We start from the raw sequence: 19,268 nt of genomic DNA, 5'->3' as shown, positions 1-19,268 counted from the left end.
AGGCCTTAGTCACACGGGCGTTTTTTCATGCGATTTGCGGATCGCATGACGGATGCGCATCCGCAAATCGCGTGACCGGTGCGCGCAAGTCGCCCGCAAATCGCCCGAAAATCTGCTCCTAGCCGCGTTTCATTAGAAACGGGCCGGAGCTGTCCAGCGCATTGCATTCAATGGAGACTGCAATACAGCTGTCTCCATTGAAAGCAATGCGCTGCGGGCGAGCCCGGGGTGAATTGTCGGTAAGGGCTTAAATATATAAGCCCTTACCTGCAATGCATCCTAAAATGTGTAAAAATAAAAAATATATATGCACTTACCTTCTCCCAGCAGCTGGAGCTCCGAGCGGCCGTCCTGCAGTGGGTGTGAAGGGGGTGTGAGTCAGACCTGCCCCCTGATTGGCTCAGCGCTGAGCCAATCAGAGGCATGCCTCACTCACACCCATTCATGAATTCATGAATGGATGTGAGTCAGACCTGCCCCTGATTGGCTCAGCGCTGAGAGGCAGCAGTCACTCACCCATTCATGAATTCATGAATGGGTGTGTGAGTGAAACTGGCCTCTGATTGGTCAGGCTGTGACCAATCAGAGGCAGATCATTCAGCAGGCGGGGATTTTAAAGCCCCGCCGGCTGAATAGTGCCGAGAAGCAGTTCAGGAGAACTGACAGCGGCCGCGGCTGGACTCCGGCTGCACTAGAAAGGTGAGTATACAATTTTTTTTTTATTTTAACACATTTTAGGATGAATTGCAGGGAAGGGTTTATATATTTAACCCCTTCCCGACAATTCACCCCGCGCACGCCGGCAGCCCATTGCTTTCAATGGAGCGGCTGTATTGCCGCTCCATTGAATTCAATGGGCAAACATCGTTCTTCTCTGCCACAGCTGTTACAGCTGTGGCAGAGAAGAATGATTTGTCTTCTATATGTTCTCAATGGGGTCGGCGCTGCTGCCGCCGGCCCCATTAAGCGCATATACAGAAGCGAACAGGAATCGCAGATCGCAGATAGGTGCGATCTGCGATTTTTTTGTTCTATAATTTATCGGACGAGCGCATAAAAAGCGCTCATGTGTCCGATACCATTGCAAAGCAATGGTTTTAAAAAATCGCCGGACGCATGCACATGCGCAAATCGCGGCAAAAAACGCCCGTCTGACTAAGCCCTATGAATCACTTCGTTATACAAAACCTTTACGGAGCTATTCTATGTTAAAGTGACACATGTCAGATTTCCAAATTTTGGCCTGGTCATTAAGGTGCAAGCAGGCTTGGTCACCAAGGGGTTAAGGTTCACTTACTAGACAAGTTCCATGTACAAGTAGTAATGTGCTAATAATACAGCGCTTTTTTTCACACACCAGCATATTCGCTGTGGGATATTCCGCTGTCAAAATCTGTACCAAAATCTGCTGGATTTTGACACAGAATTAGTAGCAGAATTAGGCCTCCTGCACACAGGCGGAAATTCCGTGGCGATTTGTGAAAACACACACGGAAAACAAATCGCGGCATGTTCTATATATGTGCAGGTCTCGCAGAGGCCCAAACAGAAACGTCACTAGTGGGCGGCAGCCGGCACATAGCAGAGCTTCAGAGACGCGGGAGCAGGTGAGCCGCACTGGTCACTGCAGGGGCGCGGGTCGGTTCCTGCTGTGAGAATTCTCGCAGCAGGATCCGACCCGGCCGTCTGCAGGCGGCCTTAAGCCACTTTAAAATCTGTGTCACAATTCACGTTAGCCATACAGATTTTGGTGCACATTTTTTATAGGATATGAGTCTCTGCAGCATCTTGCGGAATATTCAGGTGTGTGTGAATACATTAATATAAATATGAGTCCTCTAATGAGAGAAAACCAGTAAAGAAAATGAATTGATTAAAAAACTATGTGTAATATATTTAGAAATAAATTAATTTTATTTAACACAAGTAAAAAACACATGTGGAAAAATATACATATCAGTTCTCTCAGTACTTGTGATGACCCGTATGATAAAGTTATGCTAGAGCTCTAGAATGTTTCCCGATTCGCTCTATGGCAGCTTTTTGAGCAAGAAGGGAATCAATTTCTTTTTGTTTTTTACATCTAGGGCTATAAGAATGCCACATATATGGGTTTTAGGACTTCTTCAGACGACTTCAAAATGGGATGAAACGAAACTATTGATTTCAATGGTTTTGTTTTGACCAGCGGGATAATACTACACATGAGAAAGGATAGGACCTGCCTATGTCAGACTTTTATTGGCTTATATGAGGTGTGTTGATATAAAAATGTAGTCTAAACGTTGGTTGGACTTGTGTACAGGAGAATAAAAGGAATAGTCTCTATGTGTGGAGTAGAAGTGTCTCCAGGTGGCTACTATGTTGAGTTCCTAAAGGAGGTATGGCGTCTACTTAGGGTGGCCTGTGAGAGCTGGGGTCTCCTAGAGGAAGAGTCTAAAATTCGGTTAGGGAACATTCAGGTCTGTGTTAGGATTATAGGCTCTTCAGCAAGGAGCTTCAGATTCTCAGGGGTCTTGATCATCCACTAGACGTGATTTGAATTGGGGGCATAAATATTAGCAAAGGTGAATACAGAGGACAAAATAGTTCCCTTAAGAAAGAGTGCATGTCCTTCCGTATCAGTATGTTGTTGTTGACAGAACAAAGGGATTGCGTTATGAAAAGCTATGGTGACACTTTTAGAATCTCACAGTAAATGACAACTATGGAACCACCGTGAAAAATACTTTTTGGGAAGTTTTGGAATTCTATTATCCTTGAAATGTGTTTATTGTATAAACACCACATATGTTTTGATCTAGCGGCTCTGAATCATTTGGAGAGGTGGGAGAAGAGGGAGGGATGTGGTAGAGGGAAATTCTAGCAAAAAAGGTAGGATCGATTACTGATAGGGTAAAACAACAAGACAGAGTGCACAGCCTAGAGTATTGTACAGTAGGTTGTTAGCTCTCAGAGTCTCTAATAATGGTTTCATCCGGTGACATATTTGATCTGGGTGCCACTAAGCTTGCATTATTGTCTATATATGAGAGGAAGTCGAGGATAACGGTTTTGGGGGTATCATCTGCCCTCGGTTTGGGGCAAAGGGCTCTGTTTATGCATTCAATAACGATGCTAGCGGCCCTCTTCTCTCCTAGCAGATCTGCAAAGAGTTCACCCACAACTTTCCTAAGTGTGTATGCTGCCCATGATTCCGGAGGGCCTTTTAATGCGAACCTTGTCATAGCGACTCCTGTTCTCCTGATTCTCTTTTAGGGTCAGAGCTCTGTCCTTGTGCTGTTTTTGTTGGCTTACATGTTAGGCTAAAGCCCCTGGCGTGCACTGCCAGGTCAGAGCATGTACCTTCCAAATCTTCCACTCAGTGATCGATCTGCTTTATTTTTGTCTTGATGTTTGCTAGTTCAGCCATCACCGGTTGCAGCACTTGGAAGAGTACATTCCGGACAAAACCCTTGGATATAGGGGCATCAGGTACGTGTCCTTTGTTAGCATCTGTGTCGGTCGGAAGATCCTCAGAGGCCACAGTTGAGGTGGGTGCCATGTTGGAAAATACAACAGGTGAGTGTGCACTCCATTTCTTTAGGAATTTCTGTATATCTGATTGGAATTTAGTCGATTTTGGAGTACCCACTCCTATTTCTCCTGATTATGACAATTTTTCAGAGAGAATGTGCAGTAAAAATGCCAGACAGGACATTTTGGTGAAGGAGCTACAGGCTCAGACCTCCATCAAAATCAGGCTTCACCTCCTCTGGAGATATAGTTTTTGGAAACTTTATGACACATAATGATGATTGCACAATTGCTGAAAACAATAGACAATTTTTTAAACTTGTCCCCGACTGGAAGTTCCACTATTGATCTGGAGATGGATTCCTCATGAGAGTAATGTCCTTTTAGAAGTATTACTTGACGCCTTGTATGTTTTACTGTTACACTAAAATGAAAAAATATAATACATTTATTGTTATCATGTTAGGTTGCTATCTAACACATCAATTTATAGAGGAAGGCAGTTACTGGGTCATATAATTTAAGTTCAGGGGAGTGTAAATAGGTTGAAAATCACAAAATTGTTCACACTTGGCATTGTATGGATATTTATTTTTTTTCTATTAAATTCGAAAGAAACACAAATACATGATAATCATTTTATTCATGCATTAAAGTGGTAGACTGCAACTAGACATCTGCTTATTAGAATGATTCCACCTTGGCAATCATCTGACCATTTTGGGCCAAGGTTTTCTATATCTCAGTGATCACAGAAAAGGTAATAGCTGCTCTTTTCTCTGGTTTATAGAAGAATTTATGAACAGGGAATTGCCTCTTTGGTATCCATATGTCATAATAGGGCATATTGAACCAGGACTGTCCAAATGTGACCACTCTGTAAAGGTATATGTGTTTTTCCATAGACACTATTCTAGGAAGAATGTCTGACAATCCACTGATTGAAACATTATTGGCATTGTCTTACTAAATTAAAAGTAGACTCCTTACTAGAGTTGAGCGAACATGCTCGTTCGAGTATTAGCATACTCGATGGTGTTCTTTAGTCGAGCGAGTACCACGCCGTGTTCGACCCCCCCACCCCGTTTTGACCCCTCCCCACATTATCACTCCCTGCTGTGACGTGCCAGCGTGCACCGTCTACAGCAGTATGTGGCTGGCTGGGAGAGAGAGAGAGCATAAGAGCATTTTGGTACTCACTCATCTTTACTTCTTATATCACATGAGAAAGACCTCAATCACAAGGGGCCATGGGTATAGGGGGCAGAAGTAGGAGTAGCACCAGGGCCTTGATGCAACCCTAACATATGTCATCGGCATTCTTCAAGCTTTGTAGATGCAGACATTAATGCGATTAGATATATATCTGCACCACTTCAGGCTTTTTGATAAACTGATACCTTTTATTTATGGAGCACAACAAAAGAAGGCCCTTTCTGTAGTTTCCAGAAGGTCGGGCTATGATCTGCCTCCCAATATACAGGTGCCCAACAGCAAACCAAGGGAAGTTATAAAGTAGGGTCCCAGTTTACATTATGGCCTATTTGACCCTTGACAGCGAGAACGCAATGTACAGAAAAAAAATTATATAACCTGTAAAATACCAACCAAGCATATTATCCAGGCAATTCCGATCAAAATTACAAACGTCATTCCGGACACTATAATTGTAAGAGTGGCAAAAGGAGGCAACTTGAAATCTGTACCTGTGTTTCCTGTGAATTGAATATAACAAATGTGATTTCAGAACATTTAAGAATCAGCCATTAATTCTTCTCATTCCATCACATGATTAAGTTGACTCACTGAGCACATCTAGATTTTGCTCTAAGTTTGGGAAATGCACAATTTTTAATTACAGCCTAGCCAAATATTATTGGAACACTCACTGATAAATGGATTGTCCACCTTGGAGAAGTCCTTTCTATATATCCTCTATTAGTGCTCCAGGACATTGGGGCATATCTAACAATTTTGTACACTAGTTTTGTGCTATACAAAAGTCACAATTTTAGCACAATTTTTTGGGCATCTACATCTGGCCCACCACTTTTTCAAAAACTGCACGGGGTCAATCATTAGGGCATTACCACATGGCCCATCACATTTAGTATAAGGCACACCATAAAGTTACATACATTACATTCTCCAGTTTGAACCTAGTGAAGGTTTCCAACTGGCAAACAAAGTTGTCGCCAGATTTTACAAGTGTATTAAAAGGCTTCTGCTCATAGCTGGGCGCACAATTTACTTAGACCAATGTATGAAACGCCGGTCTAAGCAAATATGTTCCATTGTATGGATACAGTGTCCTTAGCCAACTATAGGCCCATATCATACCTACTGTATGTTTGCCTTCCAGTGTTATAAGAAGGACGATGTGAAGTCAATAAGCTCCATAGAGCTTTTTTTTAATCTCATGGATTCTATACTAATGCATATGAAAAATAATTAAGAGATTACTTGTCATATTACAAAAGGGTTCTACCTTAGAAGCATTTGATTATAGGGAAGAATACTGGAGCCTATTTACTTGGACTGGTATGTAAAACGCTGGTCTACGTGCCCGGCTACAAGAAACAAATGTATCAAGAAGCTCAAGCCTCTTAATAAATTTGGCTCATCTAGCGGCACCTTTGTGTGCTACATAACATCCTACATTAGCCAGGAGCTGGAGTAGGTTTTTGCTATAATCTACTCTAGTTTTTGGTGTAGATTTCCATAAATGTGATGGACAACATGAGTCCACACCCATTAAAGCTGGGCCCTGACCACTTTTTCAATAAGTGGCTGGGTGGGATGTCAGTGCCCAAAAAGCCTCAGTTTTGGTATGTGTACCAAGATTGCAACTTTTAGAAGCCAAAAGTTAGCCATCCATGGGAAATAGGCTCTAGAGTACTTATTGGTCCACAATACGACCTGCAAGGACTCATATCTGCTGCTGCATGTGGTCCATGTAATTGGCTTTGTGCATGAATCATAAGCCTAAGCAGAGTCCCATTACACAGATCGGCTCTCACCCCCTACAATGAACTCTTTGGCAAGAAATGAGACTGCTGGGCATTTTAACAGATCATCAGATGTGTGAGCTGGACTGGTTCAGGAGGGGTTTTCAGACTCTGACTGAAACAAGAAAGTTTCAGTTCACCAAAAGCAAAGTACGTGAGGAATTGAAACACACAGGTGAGAATGAAAGAACTTGTAAAGTATAGGTTCACTTTTGAGCCTACTCTTGTATATGAGAGAACTGGAGGGATCCCATCACAAATCCCTGTTTTTCAAGAGCCTATGGTTATCTTGAAGATTAATTGAAATATAGATAAATATTCCATAACTTACGAGCGCCACCTAAAACTGTTGATAGACGTTTTTCTGAGCTGAAGCCAGGGTGATTCACTACACAGATCAAAGAGACCCTCATGTTCCTGATGCTGGAAATGGGCAAATTAAAGTTACTTATAACCGTCTCACTTTCATTCAGGTCGACATTTATGTACATTTCTGGAGTAATATTTAGGTTGTTGGGGAGTATCCATGTGACATTGGGGGCCGGTTTCCCAGAAGCGGAGCAAGTGACATTGTACAGCTTGCCTAAGCTGTCATGGTGGGCGATTTCATATACTTTCAGGTTCGGTTCCAATAAGTTTGCCTCTAAGGATAAAAAAAAAACAAACACAGTTTTAGTATGTAAAATGTGAAGCTAAAATGTCTAATTCCGCAGGGTCTCATGTTTGTGACTTCATTCACCAGATAATGAAATAAAATGTATTATATGTGTACTCAAAAGTTAAAAAAAACGCTTACAGATTCCCATAATCTACTGTAATTGGCTGTGCTAAATGCAGTCGGAATGATTTCCAGAATCTGATGGGCATTTATCATGCTCCGTCTTAGTTATTGTACTTATTACCAGATCATCTGACTACCTGCGGACATTTATAGCTTGGTAGCTCATGAATCTGCATGACTCTTCTTGGCCAGATGACTCCTCTCTACTGGTTTGCATATGGCATGGGATAACTTTGGAATTTAATTGCAGAGTTACATGAGTGGAAAAGAGAGGGTATTAGAAGATTTTGTATCCTTGCCGGCCAGTGAAGTCAATTTTAGGGGTGAGTAGTTGCTGACAGGTTCCCTTTAACACTAAAGGGCATACATGCATGCTCTCCGGTGGAGAGGATTGTATGGAGCGGGCCCAGGAGGCCAGCCCGCTCAATACCCAGTGGATGTTTGCTGTCTTTGACAACTGACACCCGATCGTAATTGCCGTGAGATAACTCCAATTGTATCTGTCAACCATTTAGATGCTGCTGCCTCTGTCACCTGAATGGCTCCCCCACAATGAGATTCATTCAGGTGTTATGGCACCGCAAAGCCTTGTGAAGGCACCAGGAATGCCATGTATTTCTGGCTATTAACATGTGCCTGTGGCAAGTCCTAATGCATGCAGAAATACAATATACTGTAAGTCTGAAGTATTGCAGTATATTGACTAAGCGATCAGATGATTGCCAGTTCAATTCCCTTAAGGTGATTATTAATAAATAAACATATGTGGTATCAACGCATCCATAAAAGTCCAATCTATTAAAACAATGTATTATTTATCCCACATGGTGAACACCATAAAAAAAAAATGTCAGTCATGTTTTTTTGGTTACACTGTCTCCAAGAAAGTATGTTATAAAAAAAATTTAAAAGTCATTTGTACTCCAAATATGGTGCCAATTGAAACTACAGTATATCCCACAAAAATAAAGCTTCCGCACAACCCTATCAGTAGAAAAATAAAAAACGTATGATGGCAAAAATGGCAACAAAAAACACATAAAAAGAAAGTAAAAGAAAAGCCAAGATAAATTTGGTATACTGACCCATAGAACAAAGCTAACATGTCATTTTTGCCACACAGTGTATGCCATGAAAACATGACAGCCCCTCCCTTCACCAAAAAATTGTGACATTGAGGATGTTTTTTACTTTCATATCACTTAGAAATTTTCTAACATTGTAAGTATGGTACATTAAATGATACAACTGAAAAATACAAGTCATCCCACAAAAAACAAGCCCTCAGATGTCTGTACTTGACAGGTAAATAAAGAAGTTGTGATTTTTTTTTTTAAGACGTGAAGGGAAAAACAAAAAAAGGAAAAAAATTGTCTCAGGAGTGAAGGGGTTAACTCCACAGCATTTGCACTATAAACTCCCCTGCCCCAGATTTTCAGCACAGATTCATTGTGTATGTGGGATGATATCCTACAATTGGCAGTGTTTTACCCCATGATGTCATTATTTACACTAATAGGTTGGGTTTGTAAATGCCTGAGAACTTTCCAAAATATAATGAAACTACATAGAAAGAGTAGCGCAATACCTTACATAATGGTATTGCTTTGGATTTGCGGCTCTTGCACTTAAGTGTGATTCAGTCTCAGTTTCAGGACAGGTCTAAATTTAGAGAATTTCTTCCTAAGTCGCGGGGAGATTTTTAGTGGAATGCCCCTTTAACTCCTGGAATGAATTTGTTAAAGTTAGAGATGAGCGAACACCAAAATGTTCGGGTGTTCGTTATTCGGAACGAACTTCCCGTGATGCTCGAGGGTTCGTTTCGAACAACGAACCCCATTGAAGTCAATGGGCGACCAGAACATTTTTGTATTTCGCCGATGCTCGCTAAGGTTTTCATGTGTGAAAATCTGGGCAATTCAGGAAAGTGATGGGAATGACACAGTGACGGATAGGGCAGGCGAGGGGCTACGTGTTGGGCTGCATCTCAAGTTCACAGGTCCCACTATTAAGCCACAATACCGGCAAGAGTGCCCCCCCCCCTCCCAACAACTTTTACTTCTGAAAAGCCCTCATTAGCATGGCATACCTTTGCTAAGCACCACACTACCTCCAACAAAGCACAATCACTGCCTGCATGACACTCCACTGACACTTCTCCTGGGTTACATGCTGCCCAACCGCCCCCCCTCCCCCCCCCACAGCGCACACCAAAGTGTCCCTGGGCAGCCTTCAGCTGCCCTCATGCCACACCACGCTCATGTCTATTTAGAATTGCGTCTGCCATGACGAGGGACCGCAGGCACACACTGCAGAGGTTGGCACGGCTAGGCAGCGACCCTCTTTAAAAGTGGCGGAGCGATAGCCCACAATGCTGTACAGAAGCAATGAGAAATAGAATCCTGTGCCACCGCCATCAGGAGCTGCACACGTGGGCATAGCAATGGGGAACCTATGTGCCACACACTATTCATTCTGTCAAGGTGTCTGCATGCCCCAGTCAGACCGGGCTTTTTAATTCATAGACACAGGCAGGTACAACTCCCTATTGTGAAGTCCCTGTCGACCCACAGCATGGGTGGCTCCCTGGAACCCACCGGCGGTACACAGAAATATCCCATTGCATTGCCCAACACAGCTGAGGTAGTAATGTCGTGCTTAATGCAGGTGGGCTTCGGCCCACACTGCATGCCCCAGTCTGACTGGGGTTCTTTATAAGTGTACAGATGTAGTAAAAACTCCGTGTGCACCTACAGCATGGGTGGGTGCCAGGAAGCCACCGGCGGTACATAGAAATATCCCATTGCATTGCCCAACACAGCTGAGGTAGTAATGTTGTGCTTAACCCTTTCCAATCCAATTTGTATATGGTTTTCCTAGGGGGCTTACTCTTTTTCTGCTGTTATACAACGGCGCTATATGCTGGCTAAAGCCAGTACTGCATGAGCTGACACGTAGGATAGGCTCCGACAGCAGAGAGGCTGGCAATATACAGTAAGAGAACCCCGACGGACGTCTACCAACAACGGAGCTGTACAGCCTTAAACCCTAATGTCTTCACAGGTCACACAGTGGACTGGAAAGGGTTAATGCAGGTGGGTTTCGGCCCACACTGCATGCCCCAGTCAGACTGGGGTTCTTTACAAGTGGACACATGTAGGTTAAACTCCCTGTGGACCCACTGCCTGGGTGGGTGCCAGGAAGCCACCGGCGGTACATAGAAATATCCCATTGCATTGCCCAACACAGCTGAGGTAGTAATGTCGTGCTTAATGCAGGTGGGCTTCGGCCCACACTGCATGCCCCAGTCAGACTGGGGTTCTTTACAAGTGGACACATGTAGGTTAAACTCCCTGTGGACCCACTGCCTGGGTGGGTGCCAGGAAGCCACCGGCGGTACATAGAAATATCCCATTGCATTGCCCAACACAGCTGAGGTAGTAATGTCGTGCGTAATACAGGTGGGCTTCGGCCCACACTGCATGCCCCAGTCAGACGGGTTCTTTAGAAGTGTACAGATGTATTAAAAACTCAGTGTGCACCTACAGCATGGGTGGCTCCCTGGAACCCACCGGCGGTACATAAAAATATCCCATTGCATTGCCCAACACAGCTGAGGTAACGTCAGCTGTAATGCAGGTGGCCTAAAAATTAATTTGATTACACTGTAGGCGAGGGCCCACAAAAATTGCTGTATCAACAGTACTAATGTACATCCCAAAAATTGGCCATGGCCAGCCAAGAGGGCAGGTGAAACCCATTAATCGCTTTGGTTAATGTGGCTTAAGTGGTAACTAGGCCTGGAGGCAGCCCAGTGTAACGAAAAATTGGTTCAAGTTAAAGTTCCAATGCTTTTAAGCGCATTGAAACTTATAAAAATTGTTCTGAAAAATTATTTGAGTGAGCCTTGTGGCCCTAAGAAAAATTGCCCGTTCAGCGTGATTACGTGAGGTTTCAGGAGGAGGAGCAGGAGGAGGAGGAGGAGGAATATTAGACACAGATTGATGAAGCAGAAATGTCCCCGTTTTGGATGGTGAGAGAGAACGTAGCTTCCATCCGCGGGTGCAGCCTACGTATTGCTTACGTATCGCTGCTGTCCGCTGGTGGAGAACAGAAGTCTGGGGAAATCCAGCCTTTGTTCATCTTGATGAGTGTTAGCCTGTCGGCACTGTCGGTTGACAAGCGGCTACGCTTATCTGTGATGATTCCCCCAGCCGCACTAAACACCCTCTCCGACAAGACGCTAGCCGCAGGACAAGCAAGCACCTCCAGGGCATACAGCGCTAGTTCAGGCCACATGTCCAGCTTCGACACCCAGTAGTTGTAGGGGGCAGAGGCATCACCAAGGATGGTCGTGCGATCCGCTACGTACTCCCTCACCATCCTTTTACAGTGCTCCCGCCGACTCAGCCGTGACTGGGGAGCGGTGACACAGTCTTGGTGGGGAGCCATAAAGCTGGCCAGGCCCTTAAAGACTGTTGCACTGCCTGGGATGTACATGCTGCTCGATCTACGCACATCCCCTGCTACCTTGCCCTCGGTACTGCGCCTTCTGCCACTAGCGCTGTCGGCTGGGAATTTTACCATCAGCTTGTCCGCAAGGGTCCTGTGGTATAGCAACGCTCTCGAACCCCTTTCCTCTTCGGGAATCAGAGTGGGCAGGTTCTCCTTATACCGTGGATCGAGCAGTGTGTACACCCAGTAATCCGTAGTGGCCAGAATGCGTGCAACGCGAGGGTCACGAGAAAGGCATCCTAACATGAAGTCAGCCATGTGTGCCAGGGTACCTGTACGCAACACATGGCTGTCTTCACTAGGAAGATCACTTTCAGGATCCTCCTCCTCCTCCTCCTCCTCAGGCCATACACGCTGAAAGGATGACAGGCAATCAGCCGGTGTACCGTCAGCAGCGGCCCAAGCTGTCTCTTCCCCCTCCTCCTCATCCTCCTCATGCTCCTCCTCCTCCTCCTGTACGCGCTGAGAAATAGACAGGAGGGTGCCCTGACTATCCAGCGGCATACTGTCTTCCCCCGCCCCCGTTTCCGAGCGCAAAGCAGCTGCCTTTATGGTTTGCAGGGAATTTCTCAAGATGCATAGCAGAGGAATGGTGACGCTAATGATTGTAGCATCGCCGCTCACCACCTGGGTAGACTCCTCAAAATTACCAAGGACATGGCAGATGTCTGCCAACCAGGCCCACTCTTCTGAAAGGAATTGAGGAGGCTGACTCCCACTGCGCCGCCCATGTTGGAGTTGGTATTCCACTATTGCTCTACGCTGCTCATAGAGCCTAGCCAACATGTGGAGCGTAGAGTTCCACCGTGTGGGCACGTCGCACAGCAGTCGGTGCACTGGCAGCTTAAAGTGATGTTGCAGGGTGCGCAGGGTGGCAGCGTCCGTGTGGGACTTGCGGAAATGTGCGCAGAGCCGGCGCGCCTTTACGAGCAGGTCTGACAAGCGTGGGTAGCTTTTCAGAAACCGCTGAACCACCAAATTAAAGACGTGGGCCAGGCATGGCACGTGCGTGAGGCTGCCAAGCTGCAGAGCCGCCACCAGGTTACGCCCGTTGTCACACACGACCATGCCCGGTTGGAGGCTCAGCGGCGCAAGCCAGCGGTCGGTCTGCTGTGTCAGACCCTGCAGCAGTTCGTGGGCCGTGTGCCTCTTATCGCCTAAGCTGAGTAGTTTCAGCACGGCCTGCTGACGCTTGCCCACCGCTGTGCTGCCACACCGCGCGACACCGACTGCTGGCGACATGCTGCTGCTAACACATCTTGATTGCGAGACAGAGGAGGAGGAGGAGGAGGAGGAGGGTGCTTTAGTGGAGGAAGCATACACCTCCGCAGATACCACCACCGAGCTGGGGCCCGCAATTCTGGGGGTTGGTAGGACGTGAGCGGTCCCAGGCTCTGACTCTGTCCCAGCCTCCACTAAATTCACCCAATGTGCCGTCAGGGAGATGTAGTGGCCCTGCCCGCCTGTGCTTGTCCACGTGTCCGTAGTTAAGTGGACCGTGGCAGTAACCGCGTTGGTGAGGGCGCGCACAATGTTGCGGGAGACGTGGTCGTGCAGGGCTGGGACGGCACATCGGGAAAAGTAGTGGCGACTGGGAACTGAGTAGCGCGGGGCCGCCGCCTCCATGATACTTTTGAAGAACTCCGTTTCCACAGCCCTATACGGCAGCATCTCAAGGCTGATGAATTTTGCTATGCGGACGGTTAACGTTTGAGCGTGCGGGTGCGTGGCGGCGTACTTGCGCTTGCGCTCGAACACTTGCGCAAGCGACGGCTGAACGGTGCGCTGAACTACACTGCTGGATGGGGCCGAGGACAGCGGAGATGAGGGTGTGGGTGCAGGCCATGAGGCGGTAGTGCCTGTGTCCTGAGAGGGGGGTTGCATCTCAGTGGCAGGTTGGGGCACAGGGGGAGAGGCAGGGGTGCAAACCGGAGGCGGTGAACGGCCTTCGTCCCACCTTGTGGGGTGCTTGGCCATCATATGTCTGCGCATGGTGGTGGTGGTGAGGCTGTTGGTGTTGGCTCCCCGGCTGAGCTTTGCGCAACAAAGGTTGCACACCACTGTTCGTCGGTCGTCAGGCGTCTCTGTGAAAAACTGCCAGACCTTAGAGCACCTCGGCCTCTGCAGGGTGGCATGGCGCGAGGGGGCGCTTTGGGAAACACTTGGTGGATTATTCGGTCTGGCCCTGCCTCTACCCCTGGACACCGCACTGCCTCTTGCAACCTGCCCTGCTGATGCCCTTGACTCCCCCTCTGAAGACCTGTCCTCCTGAGTAAGCGTTGCACACCAGGTGGGGTCAGTCACCTCATCGTCCTGCTGCTCTTCCTCCGAATCCTCTGTGCGCTGCTCCCTTGGACTTACTGCCCTTACTACTACCTCACTGCAAGACAACTGTGTCTGATCGTCATCATCCTCCTCACCCACAGAAAGTTGTTGAGACAGTTGGCGGAAGTCCCCAGCCTCTTCCCTCGGACCCCGGGAACTTTCGAATGGTTGGGCATCAGTGACGATAAACTCCTCTGGTGGGAGAGGAACCGCTGCTGCCCAATCTAAGCAGGGGCCCGAGAACAGTTCCTGGGAGTGTTCCCGCTCCTGAGCAGGTGTCATTGTAGTGGAGTGAGGAGGCTGGGAGGAAGGAGGAGCAGCAGACAGAGGATTCGGATTTGCAGCAGTGGACGGCGCAGAACTGCGTGTTGACGATAGGTTGCTCGAAGCACTTTCTGCCATCCAGGACAGGACCTGCTCACACTGCTCATTTTCTAATAACCGTCTCCCGCGTGGACCCATTAATTGGGCGATGAATGTGGGGACGCCAGAAACGTGCCTCTCTCCTAATCGCGCAGCAGTCGGCTGCGACACACCGGGATCAGGAGCTCGGGCTGTGCCCACACCCTGACTTGGCCCTCCGCGTCCTCGGCCGCGTCCACGTCCTCTAGGCCTACCCCTACCCCTCAGCATGCTGTATTACCAGTGATTTGATTTAACAGGCAGGAAATAAATTGGCGCAAGACTGCAGGCCAAATATAATTTTTGCCCTTTTGGGAAAACGAAAGGCCCCACTGCCTCTAGTGAATGAATAATCTAAGTTTAATAACTGTGCTGTGTCCCTGCTTATGTGTCACAGAACGTGAGGGTAGCAGAGTTATTAACTCTGGCAGAGCAGGTATTTTTTTTCCCAATTAAGGAAAGCAAATGGCGAAGCCAGCAGTAAAGCGTAGCTGGGTGCGTATGATTTAGCAATGTTTTTCACGCAGCTCACACGTGTCCACCGCCCGTAAGGACGGACAGAGGCTGGACAAATAGATTTGTTTTCACTTGTTTTTCCACCAAAAGGCAGCACTGCGTATATTCAATGAACATGAGAAGTTTAATAACTGTGCTGTGTCCCTGCTAATGTGTCACAGAACGTGAGGGTAGCAGAGTTATTATAACTCTGGCAGAGCAGGTATTTTTTTTCCCAATTAAGGAAAGCAAATGGCGAAGCCAGCAGTAAAGCGTAGCTGGGTGCGTATGATTTAGCAATGTTTTTCACGCAGCTCACACGTGTCCACAGGCGTTAGGACGGACAGAGGCAGGACAAATAGATTTGTTTTCAGTTTTTTCCCACCAAAAGGCAGCACTGCGTATATTCAATGAACATGAGAAGTGTAATAACTGTGCTGTGTCCCTGCTTATGTGTCACAGAACGTGAGGGTAGCAGAGTTATTATAACTCTGGCAGAGCAGGTATTTTTTTTCCCAATTAAGGAAAGCAAATGGCGAAGCCAGCAGTAAAGCGTAGCTGGGTGCGTATGATTTAGCAATGTTTTTCACGCAGCTCACACGTGTCCACCGCCCGTAAGGACGGACACAGGCTGGACAAATAGATTTGTTTCCACTTGTTTTCCCACCAACAGGCAGCACTGCGTATATTCTATGAATAATAACTGTGTTGTGGCCCTGCCTATACAATTCTTTCCCTGCAGTATCAATGGAGGGTGGAATGCTCTGCAGAGGCGATTTTGAGAAGCCCAAAAAAAATGCAGCACAGCTAACAGCAGCCTGGACAGTACTGCACACGGATAAATATGGCCCTAGAAAGGACCGTTGAGGTTCTTGAAGGCTACACGCACTCCTAACACTCTCCCTGCCTATGCAGCACTTCTGTCCCTAATGCCAGGTGCAACGCTCTGCAGAGCCGATTTTGAGAAAAAAAAAAATTCCACTGCTAACAGCAGCCAACACACAGCTATCAGTGGCCCTAATAAGGACCTTTGGGGGGTCTTGAAGCCTACACTAACTACCAATTCTTTCCCTACAGCAGCTCCGGTATAAACAGCACTGTCCCTCATCTAACTCACACCGCATCTGAGGCGAGCCGCGGGAGGGGCCGACTTTTATATTAGGCGAACACCTGATCTCGCCAGCCACTCACAGCAGGGGGGTGGTATAGGGCTTAAACGTTGCAGGGGGAAGTTGTAATGCCTTCCCTGTCTTTCAATTGGCCAGAAAAGCGCGCTAACGTCTCAGGGAAGGAAGTGAAAGTAACCAGAACACCGCATGGTGTTCGTTACGAATAACGAACATCCCGAACACCCTAATATTCGCACGAATATCAAGCTCGGACGAACGCGTTCGCTCATCTCTAGTTAAAGTACATTCAGAATCTGCTGTCCGTACCCCAATAATTCTCTTACCGTAGACTTCGAGGCAGATTGTTCCAGTGGAAGCTCCCAATGGAAACAAGTTGAAGATACATTTAAAGCATCCCTCGTCCTCTGGAGTCACAGAGCTGATGGTTATTGCTGAGACATTAAATGTGTTGCTTCCAGAGTACTTTGTCCGATTAGAGTAGTAACCGAGAAGTTTCTGCCCATAAACTTTACTGGTGGTAGCCACAGTCCCGTTAAATTTGCCGGATTCTTTACGCCATGTGATTTGGATGACATGTAGTTCGGATGTCATCAATTGGCACTGAAGAGTCACATTGTCGCCAATTCTTGCTGTTTCTTTTGCAACATGTTTAACTTTTATTGCCCCTTTAGTAAGGAAATACATTAAAACAGTGTGAAGAAAGGGAGGTAATTCAATAATGTAAAGTAGGATATGTTATAAGCTTCATTGAATGCCCCCCCTGGTCCCTCTCTACTGTTTTTTGAAAAAGGATTGAACATCCATTGAAAAAAAAACATCTTATAGGTCAATAATGCGGTAAATGAGTATGTCAAGTGTTGGTCATCCAAATGGTGTAATCTTATGGCAATTTCCCATGTTCCTCAAAGGTCAATGATCTTCAGAATACCTGCATTTTTTGACCAGTGATTGTCCAAAAATAAAATGGAGGATAGTCATGAATCTCTCAACCACAACCATTCTAAGAATCTTTCATCTATCCGCTAGATAGGTGTTAACCCTTTCCAATCCAATTAGTATCCTGGTTTTCCTAGGGAGCTTACTCTTTTTCTGCCATTATACAACGGCGCTATATGCTGGCTAGAGCCAGTACTGCATGAGGTGACACATTGGATAGGTTTCGACAGTAGAGAGGCTGGCAATATACAGTAAGAGAACCCCGACAGACATCTTCCAGCATCGGAGCTGTACAGCCTTAAATCATAATGTCTTCAGAGGTCAGACAGTGGATTGGAAAGGGTTAAATGCTAAATAGGTCCTAGGACCCCAACAGCCGTGTTGTGCCGTAGACTTTGAATAAAGTAGCAGGGTGCATGCTTCATTCAGAGTCTTACTACCCATGATCTTGCAGTGGTGGGTAACAAGGGAACAGAGTCCCAGAAGTCTAACCCCCCAGCAATGTAGCATTTATCATCTACCCCATGGAATACCCCCTTACGAATTAAATCAGCACAGAATTTTGGACCTTTTTAGGTTCTGTTGGTAGTCATTCAAACATGAAGTCAGTGCAGAAAAACTGCTAATATCATCCATACCTGTTCAGAGATTTTCAGAACTAGACTAACAAGAAAAATCAGTACAGAGAACATGTAAGTTGCCGTGAGGCAACACTAACTCAAAGGTTGTGACCCTAATTAAAAACCTATTTCCATTTTTATTTATCTTGTATTTCCTGTCATTACTGTTAATTCGACTCACTTTGACAGCTATATTTACAACTTTACATTGGCGAGAGATGAGCATTTTAACTTCCTGCCACAGGATAAGGGGATACCTTGCTGATCAGTGGGGTTCTCACTAGAGATGAGCGAGCACACTCGGTAAGGTCAGTTACTCGAGCAAGCCTCGCTCATCTCGAGTAACTGCCTTCTCCTCCGAGCGTTCTCCTCCCCAACCCGCTACCCCCCGACGCCTGCCACTCAGATCCCAGCCGATCTCAAGAACGACACCTCTGGTCCTACTTTACTGTCATTGCGGGAGTCTCTTTTTTCCCCCACAGTGACATCAGCATGATAGGATAAGCTGGCTGAGCATGTGTGGTCAGCGCTCCATTAATTTCAATGAGGCTGATAGAAATACTCAACTAGGTGCCGCTCGAGTATCTCCACAGTCCCCATGATAGTGAATGCGCAAGCACATCATTCAGTCTCCTCCTCACTGTTCGGGGTGCAGTAACCCCGTAGTTAGGGGACACGGGAGCTCTGATCTCGAGATCGACGGGGGTCTCAGCAGTGAGATAGGGGATAACTTGTAATGTTGGTACAACCCCTTTAATGATGCATTAATTCTATAGTTTTACGTATTTTTTCTGAGGTCGTCTTTAATAGGTTTAAAAAAAAGGTTATGCTTTAAGTTAGCCTTTGAGGTGTTGCATCTTGGCAACTTACATGTTTTCTGTACTTTTGGAAGTTACAATGGCTGGTGTGCCCGTGGGGAAACTCTTTGTTTTCCATTGCTGCAGTAACCTGTCTCCAACATGAAACAGAGGATATCAGGAAACTATAAAATACATTCAGATGAGCAGCACATAGAGTTATGATAGTCTGTGTGCCCAAATCTGAGATCATCTTTGTGAGACGTTCTCTCTAGTGTACCAATAATTACGATTACATGAAGTGTCTGCTACATGGACTTGATAACATTGACAGGTACCACTAGAAAATACCGAAAACAGTGACAACCGTGAGACATATATTAATGACAGCTAGGAGACCCCCATAAGAGTGACGAGACCTCATAACAGTGACAGCCCCAGGACCCCACAATTGCAACACTCACCTTGTGCACAGCAAAAAAGAACGGCAAGTATGCTGAGATGCTTCATGCTGAGTTTGTAGTAGAAACCTAAATGAGTACAATGACTCTTATTGTCCTATAATAAGGAAGAGGAAGAAGATCACATGAAACGCATCATTAAGAAACCTCTTGTAGGGGAATTTTTATAAATGTATCAAATACTGTATAGGATAATAAACATACCCAGACAATACAAAGAAATCACTGCAGCAGGGAGCGTATCAAAATTACAAAAAAGCCCCTCACAAAAGACAACTTCCT

At 46.2% G+C, this 19,268-nt stretch overlaps 1 protein-coding gene across 1 annotated transcript; it reads right to left on the bottom strand.

Annotated features, from left to right (window-relative positions):
• Positions 1-1,901: 1,901 nt before the first annotated feature.
• Positions 1,902-19,202, bottom strand: LOC136625301 (OX-2 membrane glycoprotein-like). Its single transcript, XM_066599393.1, has 6 exons — positions 19,191-19,202; positions 18,990-19,083; positions 16,496-16,837; positions 6,856-7,167; positions 5,125-5,231; positions 1,902-3,940 (listed from the first exon to the last, which is right to left on the bottom strand). The coding sequence occupies exons 2-6, from the start codon at positions 19,033-19,035 to the stop codon at positions 3,881-3,883; spliced, it is 867 nt and encodes a 288-aa protein (XP_066455490.1). The 5' UTR covers positions 19,036-19,083; positions 19,191-19,202; the 3' UTR covers positions 1,902-3,880.
• Between the last annotated feature and the right edge of the window lie 66 nt (positions 19,203-19,268).

The sequence above is a fragment of the Eleutherodactylus coqui genome, chromosome 4, assembly GCF_035609145.1.
Source record: "Eleutherodactylus coqui strain aEleCoq1 chromosome 4, aEleCoq1.hap1, whole genome shotgun sequence".
NCBI lineage: Eukaryota > Metazoa > Chordata > Amphibia > Anura > Eleutherodactylidae > Eleutherodactylus > Eleutherodactylus coqui.
This window is presented reverse-complemented; position numbering and strand designations above follow the sequence as displayed.